This window comes from Festucalex cinctus, chromosome 4 (genome assembly GCF_051991245.1).
Source record: "Festucalex cinctus isolate MCC-2025b chromosome 4, RoL_Fcin_1.0, whole genome shotgun sequence".
NCBI lineage: Eukaryota > Metazoa > Chordata > Actinopteri > Syngnathiformes > Syngnathidae > Festucalex > Festucalex cinctus.
The window spans coordinates 11,358,802-11,378,491 of record NC_135414.1 but is presented as its reverse complement, the minus strand read 5'-3'; the positions used below and the strand labels follow the sequence as shown (position 1 = coordinate 11,378,491).

Here is a 19,690-nt window from a genome sequence, read left to right as displayed (position 1 = left end):
CATTTGATATTTTCAGAATTTTTCCTGTACAATTAGTACCTTTAAAAACACATTTTGCAACTTGCTGTCGACTGACAATGACATCATAAGGGCTCAGGTAACCAATCACAGCTCAGCTTGAGAATGCCACATGACCAAACATAAAAAACAGCTGAGCTGTGATTGGTTACCTGAGCCCTTGTGATATCATTGTCAGTCGACAGCAAGTTGCAAAATGTGTTTTTAAAGGTAATAAATGTACGTGAAAAATGAGGAAAGTATCAAATTAATTATAGATAAAATATTAACTTTTTATTGCGATAATGGGCTAAATAAGTGAAGTATCCCTTTAACAAAATAAAAACTTTTTTTTTTAAAAATATCACTAACTGAAACACTCTTACATTTATAAAACTAAACAATTAGAGCAAAAATGACATTTTCTTTCATATTTGTGTCAATTATTATGTATTTATCTTGGTGTTACTGCACGACCATACAGGAGGGTCAAACAGTCCTTTAAGGATTGTAGTTTACTTTATTAAACAACAGCTAGTGAACTTTTTTGTTTTTAAAATCTTACACTTGACCCATACTTTATTAAAATAAATAAATAAATAAATACATAAATAAATAAATAAATAAACTGAAATTAAAAATAGTAAAAAAAAAATTTGAACATATATGCTCTAAAAACTAACACAATGTAATTTTAACGCTAAATCCCGTAGACCAAATGTTAAATTTGGATTATTGTTGAAGCATCGTCTGTGACTTTTTTTTTTAAAGACACTATTACATTTTTAATGCATACATAATGATGTATGTGTGAACTAAATGGTAGTTAGTGTTTGTTTAGCCTAAGTGGTAATGGTTAGTGTGCTAATGCTAATCACGATTGCTAACCGGTTAGCATAGACTTATTTTGTTGGTGTTTAATAATGCATATGTATAGAAGATAATACATTATGAGTACTTATATCCACTCAATTCAATTTATATGTCCAACCTTAGTGGATTAACAAAAAACAAACTTGTTTTTATTTTGAAAAAGATTATTGACAGCACTATTTTTTTTATTATTATTTTTTTAAGAGAGCACTACCTAACAGCACAAATTTTAAATGTTTCCTGTTTAGCAAAATGCTACAAGCGGTCACAGAGTTGTGATTACGGATATCAGGCAAGTCATTTTTGTTTGTTTTTTTTAATTAACAATACGCTTCTGTATATTTGTTTCCGATGCAAGCAAATGTGAATATTCTCATTCATCCAAGTCCCTACATTCTCAGGATATTGAATTGATTGCAACAGCGATCGGCCAACAGCAGTTGTAGAAGTGGAATTACCCTCGTCAATATTCCATTCAGGTGTTGCAATGGATTGTGGAGGCATCTAAAAGCCAACAGTGGATGTGTTTGTTTGTCATTACTTGGAGGCTAAATTAGGTCACTTTGGACAGCCCGTATCTCACTTTGCTAGCATAAAAATGGTTTGCAAGGGTCTGGCGAACGTCCTTGAAATGTTTTGCAGTCTTGAACAAAACCTGATGAAATAGCAACACTGGCTGCGCCGCTCAGTGAAATACCACCTGGAAGGAATGAAAGGACGGAATTGTAGTGTCGTAAACCTCTTCCTCTGTTTAGAGATGTTTTTCTACCCTTGACACAAATGACCTCTCATACTCCTCTTTCAAATCATCTGTCTTCTTTGTCCACAATGCGTTCCTTTTTGTCCTCAAAAGAGTGGGTAGGCAGACAGCTGAGTTCGCTCGTCTATGTCGTGACATACGCCTGCTCAGTGGTTGCTGAGTTTTTTTCCACATTACATACTTTAAATCAGTGCATTCTTGGCATGGGCCGATATTCGATCCTGACGGTATGATAACCAATCACAGTATTAATTTGCAGCTGTAAAAGGTCATTCTTTGTAATATTTGGACAAATAAAACCATAATCTTCCCCACCTAACACAATCAAATTGTACTATGAATCGAGCTTGTGGGACTACAGGCTGTTCTTCCAATGTGTTGAGAACAACAACCGCGTGCTAATGAGAGAATATTCGCTCCCATATTCTGACGATGAGAAAAAGACGGCCCTTTTTTTTTTTTACTTCCAAGTCTGTGAGCTCATCCTTTGGCAATGGAAAGGCAGAATGCTCCAAACCTCTGTTCTGACTGAGTGCACCAGGTAATTCCTCCGGTTTAAAGCAGCTGGAAAGATTTTGGCTTGCTTTTCCCGTCTGTGTCTTCGCGTAATAAACCAAAGCGATGAACTCCAGCGAGATAAAAATCGCCAGAGGACTCGCTGCTAGCTTTGTCGAAGGACCCAAATAAATCAGTGCAGCGGACAGAACACACATTTTCCTCACCATCAAAGTTGTAAGGACTATTTAACACAAATGTTCTTTTTGAGTTCTTGGAAAATAGATACAAATAATGTATCAGGTTTTATTTAATAACGGTCCCTTGGCTAAGCTCTGGCTAGATCAAGGTCATGTGGAAAACTAACCATTTGAGCCACCGCTTATTTAATAGTGGCTTGGCTGCTGTTGACAGGCACGCAACGTCTTACCCGTAGAACGTCAGTCGAAGGTAACCGATCCTCTGGGCGAGTCTGGCCACGTGGCCTTGCTCTGCCGGAGCCCCCTTCAGGTACACGATTCCAACACGCCTCAGCGCCACAAGCCACGCCAGTGCGGCCTTGTCATCATGGAGGATGTCCTGGTAGTTGGCAGTGGGAATACGCAGTTTGCTGTCCCAGTAGTAGCGCTCTGAAAAGAGAACATGACAGCAATGTCAGGATCAGAATCATGTTAATTGCCATTTTTGTGTGCAAAACAATCAAGGAATTTCACATTCTACGTCACAGCGAAAATTCTATATTAACATGAGGTAATCAAGTAGTAACTAGAGCTGCGAGCAGCGATGAAGGGCCTTGCAGACCAGGTCACTTTTTTTTTTTGAAAATGGTACTAAACATTCAACGTTTTTTGTTTTGTTTTTCTAGCAAGCCTTGATTGATGTGTGTTCAAAATTTCACGTTTTCGCGCATGTTTAGAGCATCAAAATCAGCATAATTTTACATGGCAAAGAGCTCATTGCCACGGCAACCACATTCGAAGATATATAAAAGATTTGTTTTTACTTTTCTGATCTTGAACACCCTTACATGAAACACCCACAGTTTCAATACAATCAAATAAAATCTCGAGGGGGAGTTGTGACCTCTATAATGTGGGGCCAGATTGGGAAGAAAATTCTAAATGGCAGACTTCTTGGTAGATTTCACATATGGCTACAAGAGACTTTTTTTGTTGGACTTGAGTTGTTAGATACACCTGAAACATCTCTTATAGCTTGGTGAAATAGATGAGGACTTCTTTGTTAAAAGCCGTTGTTTTTAAAACCGCAACAGTATTTAGTGAAATAAGTTTTGCTTTTACTTTTCATCTTGAACATGTTGAGATGAAACACCCATACATTCTATAGTCAATTAGATAAAATCTGTGGGAGGAGGTCTTTAAAAAGTAACTTCTATATTAGGCCAAAAATGAAATAATTTCTCCAGCCGGGACATTCGCTGCTGGTTGATTTGTGTCCTGCTGCAAGTCCAAATTGATTAAAATGGGAAAAGTGGATCCCCTTACTACTTACCTCTTTCTGTACTGACCTTCTGACCGATGTGCATCTTAATTGGACTTAACTGTATTTCATATTCTCACCAAAATTTTGCAAAGCCTCTCATATAGTTTGTGATCAAAACCTTTTCAACTTTACTGTGGGGGTATAACCAACTATTTACAGTATGTGGCTCTATTGAGAAATGCAGTTACGCTTCCACTGGAGGTCAAAACTGGGACACATGTTCTGCTGCAAATCTACATCGATTGCTATGACTCATTACAGTTTCCAACACTAGTAATGATGGCTCTTATTCACTAAAGTCAATCACATTCCCCGAGTTATTTTAAAGCTGTGACGAGATACTGTGTAAATTCAGTGCTGCCAAAGATGGCAAGTGTGTAATTGCCTGTGATGGGTCAGCTATTCGGTTCTAACGACATTTTAGGACACATCCAAGTTTATTATTCCAAAGCCGCAGAGAAAACTTGCTTCATCTTCCTTTTCATAGGCCCCACAGCAAGCAAGCACGCTGAGTTCAGTGGTGCATAACAGGAGTTCTACACGAGTGTCACAAGTCTTCTCAAACTTCACCACCAACGTCCCTGGAGTCCATTTCTCCTTGTAGATCATTTCCAGCAAATCGCTCAGGCAAGCCTAAACTTTCACCTCTCCCAGCTGGGTTTGAGTAACCCCTCACAGGTTTCAGAAAAGACGAACTTTGTATCTCAACACTTTTTTTGTTAAAAGATGATGGAAACGTGGCTTGTGGGGGACTGAAGATAAGAGGGGGTTCACAGGAAGATGCTTTTGTGAATAGGGACAAAAAATGAAGTGTATCCAACTGGGAGTAGTATAAAAATTTTTTTTTTAAAAATCACTCAAGTGAGACTGGATTCAGGGTGACAAGCGGCTCCAAACAAAAGGAACAAGAGGAATGATCTGGTGTGGGCGTACAGTTGAAACTAAGAACTGATTATCAAAAGCTTGACAACGTGACAAAAAGGCCATAAAAAATGTCAAGGTGAGTCTCAGTAAGTGTAGAAAAGAAATATTAAGTAGCTAATATAAATGTGTTTATATGTAATGCATCAAGAGCAATGATAAAGTTCAGGAAAAAATGATTTCCCCTATTAAGATGATGGTTCAAAAGCTGCATTTTTCTGCTCTGCCGATAATACGACAAAAACCTATTAAAGTGATTAACGCATTTCATTGATAAATGTAATACAGTATTGATGCGGCTTGAACAATTTCAAGCTATATTATAAAATGACTTTCCCTATTTTACCGTTTTGTGCTGAGGTAATGAGGCCTGGGTCATAAAATCCACCCTGGAGTGGTGCTGATGAAATGGATAAGAAGCATCCTCGTTTGAGGCTGCGATGAGCAGCAGAGCGTGCCCAATCTCTTAAACACGCATCACTACCTTGAGAGCACATTATCATCCCCCAAGGATCAACTCTCAGGTGCGTAAGGCCTGCAATATACATTTGAGCACACGTGTTTCCAAATACAACTCCAACAATATTTTTTTTTCTCGATTTTAATAAAAACATTAACTACAGAAGTGTAACTTGATATTGATTGGGTTTCTCATTGCAACCCATGCCATTTCATAGCTTGCTACTGAAAGCAATTGAATACGACAGGCACACTGAGAGAAATCAGCAAGCTTCTTTCAGACAGACAAATGGAAAAATTCCTCCCGCTGCTCTACGCCCATCTGGTTCCACTCCTTTTTCCATGGAGCCACTTTCCAGCAACTTCCGCCTAACAGCTGCAAAGTGTATTGCTGGTAAGAGTAAGATTTAAGTGCCTAGATTTTGTACCTGGTTGATGTTTGAAGCTCCACATCTTTTTCGTACCTACTTCTTCAGAGGCTTTTAGATGTCTGCATCGCAATCAGACTGAATAGCAAAAGACTGCAGGGGATGAATGAGCACCTGGTGAGGCGAGCGTGCTGGAGTCTGCTTTTTTTTGTTTTGTTTTTTTTAGATTTAGAATTGTAGTGCCTCATTAAAGGGAAGGTAGCGACTATTAGGGCTGGACAATTAATCTAAATATCATGGTATAGATTTTCTCTTTTCACGATCATCAAAACATTATAAATCAAAGAAAAAACAAGGTGCCGAACATCACAGTATTTGTATGCAAACTGTTATGCTGTGAAAAAACCCTGAATCAGCCTTTGTTGTTGTCACAGCAAATCTTATTTTTGCCTTCCCTTAACGGCACAGAAACATGAAAACTCAAAATTTTGGAGCTTTTAGCGGAGTTAAAATGCTAATTCCTCAGCAATCGCATGACGGAAGTGGTGTTTTCCTCCACTGGCCACTCTATGAGAAATTCTAGATCACTCTGTTCTCCAAGTGCCAGCCCCTCCCAACCGGAGAAAACGAGCTGTTGGCACTCTTTGACGTCATAAGGTGCGGACACACCCCTGCACCCGCCTCTGCAGACTAAACGCACGCACACTTTCTCTGAGACCTCCATGGGATAGTGACAAAAGTAGCCTTTATCAGTAAACATTCTGTCCAAATGAATTCAAAGCAATCAATTATCCTTCACATTTGCAATGCCAAAGTGCAATGCTAATTAGCTGTTTTAAAATCCCACAAAAGGTTCTGGCTGTCACTTGTGTGAACTACAAGTAAAACTTTTGTACTGTTGAACCTAACTGAACAAATAGTATAGTGGTTCGTGTGCTCGCTCTGTAAGCAGCAAGTCCCTAGTTCGAGACCAACTCCCCTCCTCCTCCTCCATGATTTCTTCTGGCAAGGAGCAGTTTTGTTTCAAATATTTATGAAAGAATTGATGGCTTGCATTCAGAGTGGTGCTCAAACGCAGATCTCCAACAGCAGACTGCAGTTGACTCGCCGCGGGCGCAGCAATCACACAGGGAGCGGTGGGGTTTTACTGAACCCAGCCTTTTACTCCCAAGTTACAAAACTAACGAGCAAAACACCTAATATTTTATATATAAAAAATAATAAAAAAAATAATACATCGCCTTGGTGTAAAAAGTAAGATTTAATCATTATAGGCCTATTGTTAATTACTTGGAAGGGCTTAAGTCTGGTGTACTGCCTTTAAGCGTGCTTTAAAATTGACACTTCAGTTAGCGTTTCAGAGCTGCCAAATGTGACGGATCATCAATATATTGTTTTGGAAATCATATGACATTAATTCTTTATGCCCGTAACACTGAGTGTTGGTTGGCTAGCTAATGTTGCTAAATATGATGCAGAGCCATAGAGATACAGTAAACGTTCGCTTCCCGTCTAGTGTCACCTCCATGGTATCAAATAAGATACACTTCTGTTAGCATGAAAGGATGGGAAGAAAGACAGAGAAACTGAGCTAAATGCTAAGTCATCGACACGTAATTACGAATCCACCGAAATAAGTGACTGGATGATACAGCACACTACTCACAAGTGTCAGGCTGGAATCACATCATATCTTTTAATCTTGATTTCAATATCAGTCAAAACGATTTTTCCATAATTTCCCAGCCCAAGTGACTGTTACGCCCTGGCAGACATCCCTGCAGAGTGTCTTCACATTTCATATCTGGCTGCATAGTTCAAAGGGTCAAGAACTTTCTGTTTGCTATAAGAAAAGAAAAAGTAGGGCAAAGGCCAGGCCTGATTGTAACATTTATTACTCTTGTGAAACTGGGTCTGGATGTCTTGTACAGGCCCAGCAGTGGTTTAAGATGTCACCAGTGACAAAGAGGCTACGGCTTTGCTCACTGTGTGCGCATATATATATATATATATATATATATATATATATATATATATATATATATATATAGCTCCACTGAAGAACCAGCTGCACTTCTGCAGAATTCTCGTTGGGAAACGCAGCACGCACATGGATTGTCGAGGGAATAGTATTTGTGGCAGACAGGTCAAAGAAAAGATGATTATAACTCTTTTGTTCATGGAATAACTTCCTCACAAGGACGTCTTGTCAGCAGATGGCCAGCAATGAGAAAATACTGTTGAAATGAACAACTGTTACAACTATCTATGTAGTCAATGTGGCCATTGTAAGTAAACAACGTGACTTGCATCATTGCAGAGCTGCAAGTAATTTCCTGAGTGGACTGTACTTTGAGCATAGAAAAAATGACTAGACATGGATTAAAAGCGAGGCACGACTGGTGATTAAAGCCCACGACTGTCTTCGTCAATCTTCAAGCATTAAGAAAAAAAAATGGACTGGAAAAAGCTGGAGATTAAATCACCACTCGTTTCCTCCCATCTGGGAAGGACTGAGCGTCTAGAGTCAACGAGGAATCAACTTTGCTGTCTCCTGCATAGTTTCCAGCTGTGGTGGGCTAGGAGAGCATGTCAGAATTAGCATGCATGTTGCTTGTTTCAATGTCTTAAAAAGCCTTGAGGATGTAGGTTAGTGTAATGGTGCTGCAAACATTAGGGGTTTGACAGGAAGGATTTTTGACACACATGTTTGAAGTGACAGCACAAACCTTAAAGATGCTATATGTAGGCCCCTCCCACTACATGTAGTCTGCTACAGTGGCTTTTCCAGAAATGGCAACCTGAAGCTATGTCTCCGGTAGCTGTCGGGCAGCTCAAGGCACTGTGTCTCTCCCCTCATTGTGGCCTGTTCAAGCCTGGAGGACTGCGCCGCCTCCTCTGCAACCTACAAAGTAACTTTGTTTTGACTTGAGTGAGTTTTATCACAAAACTGCCATCGTTTCAGTAGGCCATCTGTGGAATGCACCCAATGGGACCTCCAGCCAGATGGGACGAACGATACTGACAGTTTAGAAAGAAAGACTTTTATGAGGAAAAAAAAAAATACATATAAAGCAAGGTGTCGGACTGAAATGAACTGAACTTCCGTCATCATCAGTCTGTCTTTTATTTATTTATTTATTTATTTATTTTTGTTTAAAGCTGAAACAAAATAATCGTCAGTCTGTCAATTTATTTTAGCCACGCTTCCGTCATCACTATTTTAGGACTGACAGACAGAGTTGGGCATTCTGTCAGTCGTAAATCGTCAACAAAGTGCGGCAGTGACGGACTAACGCTTACACTGATTGATGAAAATTCACTTCCGTCAGTGCTGCGTTGTTTGTCATTTTTTTTTAAAAGGTTCTTGTCATTCATCAGAAAAACCGGTGTCCGTCAGTGACAGAATGCCCACTAGGGGTGTGACTTGCCTCGTACCTGACGATTCGATCCGTATCACGATTCATAGGTCACGATTCGATTCGATACCGATTAATCCCTATAGGAATTTACAAGTCGATTGTTGCGATTTCTTTTTTTACTCAATTTTAGAAAATACCATTCAGTAAACTTGTACATGTAAACTGTAAGATTTGTATGAAAATGTATTATTTATTGATCTGAAACTTCCGTTTTATAACTGTGAGACACTGTATTTAACAAACAGGTTGTAACCTTTTTCATGTTAAAACAGCATTGAAATAAAATATTAAGGCTTAATGTTACATTAATATAACACTCTTCCATGCTTAAGGTATGAAAGTTAGACATTTTGTTGAACATTTTTCCATCAAAAATGGATGTTAAAAAATCGATTCGGCCGCCTATTGAATCGATTCGAGAATTGCGTGCTGTAGTATCACGATATATTGCCAAATCGATTTTTTTAACACCCCTAATGCCCACCTTTGCTTTTGTCATCCAACTTCAAAATGTCTCAAACAAATATTTTGAAGAGATGCAAGTAGAATGAAAGGATACAAATGAGACTCTCTGTCTCACCTTTTTCAAAGGTTGGCTTGGAACTGAAATTGGAATTGCTCCTGCCACCTTACAGTGAAGAGTTTATTGAAGCAGAAAATCCGGTTGATAATTGAGTTCATTCTGAACAAATGATTTTCTGCAAGTGCGTGAAAAGCGTTCTTGAGAAGAGAAAGCACCCACTTCAAAGTATCCTGCCAAGATGCATGTTAGTTGCTTAGCAATTCACTCTACAACATCGGCTTAAAAGCTTTGTAAAAGGACTTGAGAATTCATTTTACACATTGACATTCAGAGAATTCATTCCTCTCAATTCTCAGTGTTTCAGAGCCATCCATTGCCAGTCCCGAGTCCGGATTAAAGAAAAAACAAAAAAAGAATGAGTGGCTAGAGTCAAGAAAAACACAAATCATGCAAATAACTTGCTGATGTGACAAACTGACAACAACAACATTAAGATAATTTTTTTTTTTTAAAGCATCAATAAAACTAATTTGCAGACTGTACAATAAAATAAGTTAAAGTTAAGTACTATCAGTCAGCCTTCCATTGTCTATATTGCTTATTCTTGGTACACTCTGGACCAATCCTGAGTCGTTTGCAAGACATATCCAAATATTTACCATATTTGTTCTCTCTAACCAAAACATAATCATTGCAGACTTTCAAAGGTCTCCTTTAAAGAAACCATAAAGAGACGTACAGTTCCCATTACAGCACTGCAGGCCCATCACACACCTTGGAATGTATCCCAAGAGACACTGAACAACATTCCATTACATGCCTGAAGATTAGTTTTTGGGGTACAAATCTGCCAATGGAAAGTTGAGTGATTTCAGTGATCTTTTACCTTGGCCCCTTAGTTACCTGTGTAAAAAAATCAATATGTACATGTATACCTTTATTTTACCTTGAAGAAAATTCTGTCATGATTAAGCTAATCATGGCCAGTAAAGTGATAGCTGGCTTTGAGAAGAACATGCAAGTTTTCCGTCGTTGAACCACCACAGCTAAAGTTTGCAAGATCCTTTGTGTCACCAAAATTGTGATGACACTGAAGACAAAATTCAGACCAGATGGGGGAAAAGAGGAAACCAGATAGTCAGCATGATGAATCAGCTTTTACTTAGCTGAGACATTAAATCAGTCAGGAGGCTGAAACAAGGGAAGTCTGTTTGGGATCGTTGCAATGAATTTAATGGTTAGACCATATGAACAGGCTTGGGAAGTAACTGAATACATGTAACCGGCGTGAGATATTCAGGATACAAAAAAAATGTACAGTAAAGCCCAATTCACACTGGCTGTGGAAAGGACGCTTCCGGGTGGCTTCCGCAAGCACTGCAATTCACACCGCGTGCGTTGTGTGTCCGGAAATCTGCTTCCGACAGACCACAAGATCACATAGGGTTTACGCCGGAGAGTTGAGTTCACCCAATAATAACAGTGTATATAGATTCCTATTTGTAAACAATAGCCACGCTTGAATGTTGTCACATCGCTATGCTTTTTGGACATTATTTCTGGGACTTCTACCATGGCTGTTCGACCATGGGTAAGTACGTTTTGTGTTTAAATAGTGCCATTTTGTCATGTTTAATTTATTCTGAGCTCATTTTTGTCATAAATGTCCGACACATGTCATGCTATGTAGCTAGCTAGCTTCTCTCCCCAAAAAATGTGTTCGAAAACGGTTTTATTTTGAAATATACCGGATTGACCTTGAGACGCCCGACTTCCTATCCGGTGTCGGTACCATATGTGTTCGGCCTGCCAGATCCATTCGGGGTCCTTCGCCTACAGATGACGTTACGCTACAGGATTGGCTGAGACGTTTTACGCTACAGGATTGGCTGAGATGTCGACGATTGTGATTGGTGAGGCAACTTTCCAGTCGTTGGAGGGAAAACATTGACGCTTTTTACGAAGAAATTTATTATTATTTATCTAATGGGACTTATCACAGCCGCACTACTGGATCAAACTGTTCGGCGACCCAAAAGGCAAGGATTCGTAACGCGTCAAAATCATTCATCAATCATCATCAATCAATTACATCTCACCGTGGCTATTCTAATGTATTGATCTCTCGTCTTCCCTTGTCTAGGATTAAAGGTTTGCCGTGAAACCCTTTCAGACTTGTTTGTTGTTGTTGTTTTGTGGAAGGAAAAAAATACTGAACATATAAAGAAAAGTTGTGCATTCATTCATTCATTCATTCATTCATGTGTCATTCATTGATTTGTTAATGCATTTGACATCTTTAAAGAAAAAGTCAAATGTGCTACTGTAGTTGATGAAGTTAACTTATGAGTTTCGACTTTACGGTAGTAGGCCATTACCTTTGATTAATATTTATATCAATAGTCCATGAGACACACATGCACACACATGAAGGTTACAAATAAATTCGTAGTTACCTAATAACCTGAGGCTGAGTACAGAACATATTGGTGAGGAAATGTCACATCTCAGGCAATAATTCCATAATTTTATTATCATCATCATGGTAATTATTTTCTGCAATACGCACGACCCTCCGCAACTCATAGTGCAGTGTCACCTCTGAGGTGACATTGGCAAGAAAATATTAAAGATGTCATTTAAATAACAAAATGTATGGGCTGAGATTGCAAAACGTAAATAAACGCAAGTATAAAAGCAGGATACTTTAAGATTGACTAAATAATGAAATAGATTGAAAAAATACATTAGATAAAATAAATATAAAAAATGGAGGTAAAATAGCACATAAATGCAAAAAAGTAAAACTGCGATGGGACGAAATATTGTCAGTTGACGTGCTAATGTGTTCCTATAATCATTATGACTGTTTTTGTGATGTATTGTGATACGTGAACCGCAAAATTCGGAAACCAAACCAACGTGAACACATTTGACACTGCTCGCTTGCTGTACTGACGTCATCAGCAAGCGCCGACCAGACGCGAAGGCCCCCGAATGGATCTGGCAGGCCGAACACATATGGTACCGACACCGGCTCGTGTAATTTCTTCAGCTTCAAGGAATTCCACATGCGGTGTCTGGAAGAACGCTTGCGGAAACCTTCCACATCGCCGCAGTCGTTCCGCACCGCAGCTGGTGCGAATTGACACGTAGACTTGAATGCGTTCTATGCTTCTAAAACACACCGCGTCCGTTCCGCAGCCAGTGTGAATTGGGCTTAAGTGTATCCCGTTACAGTTACAGAGGAAGAAAAAATTTAATCAGATTACAGGTACTTTTATTATAACAAATTATATTTTTAATATGGGGAGAGTCCTCGCCTGTTCTCAAACATGTTGGCTAAATAATCTTTCCTGGAGTTAAATACATAGGTAACTGCTCACAATATAGCTCAATGGACCGCGATTGGTTATCCCATGGAAGTTTTTTGTTGACCAGCAAGTAAATAAGGCTGACTTTGTTTGCGTTGGTCTTAGAACGTCAATTCCAAAAGTGACTCCAAGGGAATGGATGGTGACTGTTTTTGGATCGCATTCACTGGATGACTTACGATACTTATTTTAAATGTCATTTACAAAGAAATTGTGTGAGCTGTCAAAATTATCTGGACTGTTAATAAACATGGTGGAGCACTAAGAGCTAGTGATGGCAAAATGAAGCCCCGTAAAGCAGTGAAGCCCTGCATTGAAAAGCTTCACACACACGTAGGGGCTTCAAGATGATTCATTTCCTCGACTACGCCATCATGTGGACAGAAAAATGTATAACATGCTTGGTGCATGCAATAAAATGGTGGGGTGTAAATCATCCTCTAATTACAAAAGAATATATATTTGAAGAGTGTTTTAACATGAATTGTTTTGTGTTACTTTGTCTATGTTTGTGCTTATGCAACAAGTGAAAATGTGAAAAAATGAGGTAAAATAAAGTGCTTCTTCATTTTTATTTAAAAACAATATTTTTTCCAAAGTTTTTGGACTCAGGCGGTTTCTTTTTGTGCATAGAATTTCACCTGCTTTTGAAAAAACTCTTTCACATGGTACTGATGAAGCAGGGGTGCATAGATATGAGACAGCAAGTTTGTATAAACTTGGAAGCGCATATTTCTGTGATTCCCAGTACTGAAGGGGATTTTCAACTCTGGGGATATTTTCTTCTCTTTCTTGCTGGTTCCTTGAACTCCATCGCAAAAAAAGAAGCTCGTCGTCGTCGGTCAAATCGAATGCAAAATGCAAAGAAGTACCGCAGTAAGGGACCCGAAAACACAAAAAGTGAAGGGGAATCCATAGCGTTTCTTTGCCGCTTTTATTTCGAACTACACTCAAACCTAGCGAATCATTTCCTGAATCAGTCACGTGGTACACCCGCTTCGCGGGGCTTCAAACGTCATCACGTACGTCATCGACACACGCATTGAATCGCCGTTCATGAACCACTCATCTACATTACTCGGCACACGCTTCAGGGATTCGACCCGAGAAGCACATCACTACTAAGAGCTAGCGGGCTAGCCCTTTGCCTGCAATATGTAATTACTAAACTACTTCCAGTCACAAATCACCCACAGCTTTACAATTTATACGCCATCTTACCAATATCAACTTGAAAGGTCACACATACATGCGCTATATAAGACGGGCATTATTCTTTGTTGTGAAATTTTGGTGGTTGGCAAACAACGTCATGATGCATTTCCACGACATACTGGTTTGGAGTCTGGACTAGAATGTCTAATGCTAAAACTTATATTAGTAACGTGACAGGATTTCCCAGAATAGAAATCTATCAAAATGCAGTCTGGTTGGAAAGGCCACCTTAGTACAATGCAGCAAGTATTTTGAAAATCGGATGAAGTGTTGCGGAGAAATTGAGTTTTTTGTATGGGGGAGAAAAATTGCCTTTTTGAGGAATGTTTGGCAGACAAGTTTCAGTTAAAAATATCCACCAATTTTTCAGGCGCGTCAAAATTCTGAGACATCAATGAGTCAAAATTAGCGTCATGTTTGTATGGTGTCTGTAATACGGCACCGTGCCACATGGTGGCGCCTCTTTGTTTTGTTGTGTTGATGGGTCACTTTTTCATTATGCTTTTTAAGAGTATTTTTGCCGTGGACTTGAGCGGCCGTGTACAGAACTGTACACTTTATCAATGATGACTTTATGATAGCACCAACAACATGTTTTTTTGGTCTTAATAATGTCAGTACATGTGGACATTTAGCCCATTTTTGCTCCCTGTTCAGGATGTACCCTGCCTACTGCCCATAGCCAGCTGGGATAGGCTCCAGCACCCCCGCAACCCTTGTGAGGAATAAGCGGTCAAGAAAATGGATGGATTTTAGAGGCATTTGAAGTGCTCATTCCATATTTTTCTTTTGAAATTTTCAGAAAGACTGCAGCCACTTGTCACGCCTACTTGTATGTACTGTATTAAATAATTAAAATTACACTATATTCTCTCCATCAGCTTTGTCTGCCTGAGATATTGAAATCATATCTACAACAATCAATATTCAAACATTTTCTCTACCAAGGTCACAATTTGCTGTCTTATTTCTCGCTCTTATCGCTTATATTGCATAATAACATGCTATCCTGGTTCTTCTTGTTCACAGTTATCACATATATCACTTGTGTGTTATGCCACTTTAACTAGCGTCCTGTTTATAACACACCGTGTCCAAGCATTAATCTTGATATAATTGTTTCACATCTCCACTTGGAATATGCTCTTCTCATTCCTCCAACCTTCCTGAATATTCCGTAAAACCACCTCCCAACCTCTTCTTCCTCGCACGACGTTTGCCACCTTTTCTTTATTCTCATGTTCAAAATTGCATTCATCTCCATTGCACTGCACCCTACTGTCCACTTGACTATTGCTTGTTGTCGCTATCTTTGCCTCGTCTGCCTGCTCATTTCCTCTGATTCCAATATGTGCTGGCACCCATACAAATAGTACTCCAATTCCCATCATGTGAATTTTGTACGTTTGTTTTCATTTCCACTAATATATCAGGCCTGCTATTTGGATTGTTGTGTTTTAAACTGATTAGTGATGAGCTGGAGTTTGAGCATATAAGTGATCCCAACGGTTTAGTTTCCAATAAGATTGCTACCATTTCCCTTGCAATAAGTGATACAGCCTCATTGATTCTTTTCCCTACTTTGTCCATGAACTCAACAATAAATGCAACTTCGAATTTGTTACTTGTGGTCTTTGGTGCATTGGTATAGATTTTGACATAGCTATAATATGACCCATTTTCTTCTTTTCCCAGCATGTTTAAAATGTCCTTTTCTCGACTATCCTGATTATGGCCCTGTAATTTCATCAATACATGACTGATAACTGTTTCCTTCTCATTTTTAAAGGCATCTCTCTCGTTTCCATTTGTAAAGCTGCTGTTGGAGTCGTTTAAATGCCTTTTGTTATCTAATCATAGTGCCTGATATTGGATGTGAGGGTTGGGGATTGAAGCTAACTCCTCTTTATTACCTTCCACTTGTTATAACAAACACTGGTCATGTGGAAAGGTTTGAAAAACCTTGAAGCTAGTAAAATCAAATTTCCCTCACGGGATGAAGTTTATCTATCTACAGGATCTCCCAAAAGTGAAAATAATAGCGGCCACACAAAACATTGACACATTGGGCATTTTCACTTAGGGGTGTACTCACTTTTGTTGCCAGGGCTCTAGCTTTTAATGACTGTATTTTGAGTTATTTTGATGGAACAATAAATTTAAACTGTTATATAAGCTGTACACAAAAGGTCATTTCTTGAGTGTTGTCCCATGAGAAGATGCAATCAAATACCGAATGTAAATGTTCCAAACTTTAAATAATAAGCAGCAGATGTGTCAAAATAGGAGGCTGGTGATTAACGCCCATCGGTTATGTGAGCAGAATGAATCAGAGTGGTGTAGCTGTAATTACTTTCCATAAACATTCATTAGCATTATTTCTGACCTTTAGGCATGTATTGAGTCATTAGTCATAATTTCAACTCCAACTAAATAAGCATGACGCGCACAAATTGCACAAGTTGCTATAGGTCAAATATTAAACACATCTGGCAGGGGGATTTAGCAAATAACAAGCAGATTTATGACTAAAAATGGGTCATTACAGATAAAGGACCTGCATGACGCACACCTTCAGTGAGGCGGAATGTAGACATCATCGCTCTGCTTATGTGATGTAAACACCTGAAAGTGCACAAGCACCGCATCACAATTCCAATACTAACAATGAACAAGATGTGTTGGATACGTTTTATAGAATGTATTGGGTAGCTCAAAGATACATCTGCAGCTAATTAAAATACCATGAACAATAAATAAACATAGCTCAACTGATGCAGTGCTAACGCTGAAGATGGCAGCATATCCACGATGTGTGTGCGTGTCGTATGAGCAAAGCTGACAGGAAAACTTGACAAATGCCATTCAATTAGTCTAAGTATGAACATAACTAGAATTGAGACTGTTAAAAAAAAAAAAAAAACACCTCAAAGCTTGCATTATAAAAACCTTCAACCAAAAACTGATTTCATCTGAAACTCTAAGGTAACGTTCTGTAAGTCTTGTGATTCCAGCTAAGACATGCATACGGGCTCTGGGATTTGTTCATTCCCAGGAAAGGAAACATTGACAACGGTGGGCTTGCGTTCTGGAAGAACATGCAGATCTTTTGTTGACCCTCACTCTGAATCTCTTTTCCATGTGGCAGAAAAGAGGTGCTCCCAACACTGACCTCCTCTTACCCAAAACGCTGAAGAAATTGCATGCAAGGAGAATACATCTCAATTCGGTTTTAAACCAACGTCTGTGCATTTCATTTAAAACCTAAATGTAACATGTGATACACTGCCGTTGTCGCTCGGTAAATTGTCTGACACAAAGCAGCATTTTAGTGCATTAAGAGAACATTAAGCTGAGGGCGATTTAAATGGGTTTCTTAATTCCTTTTCAGACAGGCAGCATGCTGCATTTCAGTATGGGGTTATTTATATTGTAGATTTGTCTTTTCTGTGTTACTTTTGGAGTACGTGTTCAAAATTGAAAGGGGGGGCTGACTTGTGCCAAAATTACATCTTTACAGACAACATAAAAAACGCTTGTTGTTTTTGTTTAGTTTTTTACCTTAACTGTTATCTAAATTTGATCGCACACATTCATAAAAATAAATATCTTAATAAGATAGTCGGGGTTTGCCTGTTTTTCTTTAGAGAAAACACTGAGACACTAATGCAAGCTTTTATCTCCAAGGTCATTGATTACTATAACGATCTGGTCTTAAAAATAACAATAAAAAAACAAAACAAAAAAAAAACTATTAGCAATTTACAATTACTGCAGAACTCAGCAGTTTGTTTGCTGATGAGGACCAGAACGAGAGATTTTATGGGTTTGGTATCCTGTGTGTTTCAGGATCCATTTTAAGCTATTTTATTACTTTATAAAACCTTTCGTGGTCTTGGCCCTTTTTATTTATTTATTTTATTTTATTTGATCATGTCAACACGTGGAGACCCTTCGATCCTCTGGCCTTTTTGTAGTACTGTAGCCAGAGTCAAAAACTAAGACCGATGGTGAGCTTCAGCTCTATAGATCTTGTCTGGGGACTGGATGAACTCAGGGCCTCACCTCAGAGTCCCTTCACATTTTTGAAAGGAGGCTCAAGACATATTTAGTTTAGCTTTTAATTCATTCAAACCCAAAGACGTATAAATACTTTGTCCTTCCCTACCAAAAACATATTTATACGTTTTTTTTTGTTTTTTTTTGTTTTTAATGTTTTTTTATGCTAGAGTACACAGAAGGCTTTGATGCAGCTCCTGACATGAAGAGGGAGTTACAAAAAAGGTCAGCGAATGGCAGCAGAGTATAAGAGATCAGCCAGGGCCATGTTGCAACAAGCTCTTTTTGGCAGTGTTTTCAAAAGGTTTGTTCATAATGATGAAACTTAGCTATATTCTAATTCTATTTGCTGCAAAACGTTAACAGATATAAATATTAGTGTTGTTCCGATACCGATACCATACTGCATTAAAACAGTGGTAACGGTATCGATGAGTACTTACAAGTAACATGCCGATACCATAAATTCCAACACTGATATAGGATTTTGGATGCAGCATCTTGTGTCTTGCTCGTGCACGACATTCACTGATATGTGACATATGTGATATGTGATATGTTCACTGCATGCCAATCTAAGATATCCTATTGGCCCTTGAATGCTCTGAAACAATGGCAAGACAGCTTTTTCATGTTGAGGGGAAAAAAAAAACCTTAGGTATTGGTATGGTATCGGTATCGGCCGATACTGCAAAGCTGGGTATCGTAATCGGTATCGGGGGCCAAAAAAACGGTATAGGAACAACACTAATAAGTAGAGGTGTGCAAAATTTCCGATTCTTAGATTATTCACGATTCGGCCGTGGAACAATCGAGAACGATTCACAAACGTCCAAATTCCGATTATATAAATATGCCAAGGGAAGCGAAACTAAAGTGAACCGGAGCGAAAAGTACGCGGAACTGAAACGCAGTAGCGCGCGCGGTCTTCGGGACGCTTTTGGAACGGACCGAGAGTACACATCCACAACTCACGCCTCGAGATTCAAAACAACAACAAGCATGGCTGAGCTGACCAACCCACCTCTTCGTGAGATCAGACCTGCTCCGAAAAGGCAAACAACTTCAGGCGGAAGTATCAGCTAGCTGGCTGCAGTGCGTCGGTTAGCGTTCTACAGGGCGCCGCGCACTGATGCGAACGAACGAACAGAAAAGTAGTGGCTGGCGGTAATGGCGTCTGACTTTATTCAGAAAAGAGTATTGTGGTGGAAATGTATCACGCTTTTGAAAACAAAAAGTTTTTAGAAGAAAAACGCTTTATTTCCGAGACCCCAGCCAGCTTGCTGGACTATTTTCCTCTCGTCCAACGCCGAAGTCAGCGCTGATCGCACACACGGGAGGTGAGGATCAAATTGAGATTCATGTTAAAAAAGCCGAACGATCCCATTAATGTTTACACGTTCATGTTTACACAAGTTAAAAAGCAGAAAAGCACTTGAGGGTTTTTTTTTTTTGTACCTCTGAGAAACTTTAATGTTTACATGTTCATCTTTACACAACTTAAAAAGCAGGAAAGCACCTTTTTTTTTTTAAGGCATTTGTATTGAAGTAGTAGTTCACATTGTCTTTCATTTATACCTCAGTGCACTTTTGAGTGGATAAAAATAATATATTTTTGCTCAATGCTATGTTTTATTCTGTTGAAGACTGAATATACTTAAAAGCTGTTGTTACAGAATGAGGACTTGAGTATTTTATTTACTGTTTTGAACTGTTAACTT

The 19,690-nt window shown here is 38.9% G+C and overlaps 1 protein-coding gene across 6 annotated transcripts in view; it reads right to left on the bottom strand.

The window, feature by feature from the left end:
- The window catches only part of bbox1 (butyrobetaine (gamma), 2-oxoglutarate dioxygenase (gamma-butyrobetaine hydroxylase) 1), a 43,012-nt gene that overhangs the window by 3,662 nt on the left and 19,660 nt on the right, over positions 1-19,690 (bottom strand). For all 6 annotated transcript variants that reach the window (XM_077518879.1, XM_077518874.1, XM_077518880.1 and 3 more), the window contains exon 4: positions 2,556-2,754. In XM_077518879.1, coding sequence (XP_077375005.1) covers positions 2,556-2,754 — 199 coding nt within the window. The remainder of the gene's footprint in view (positions 1-2,555; positions 2,755-19,690) is intronic.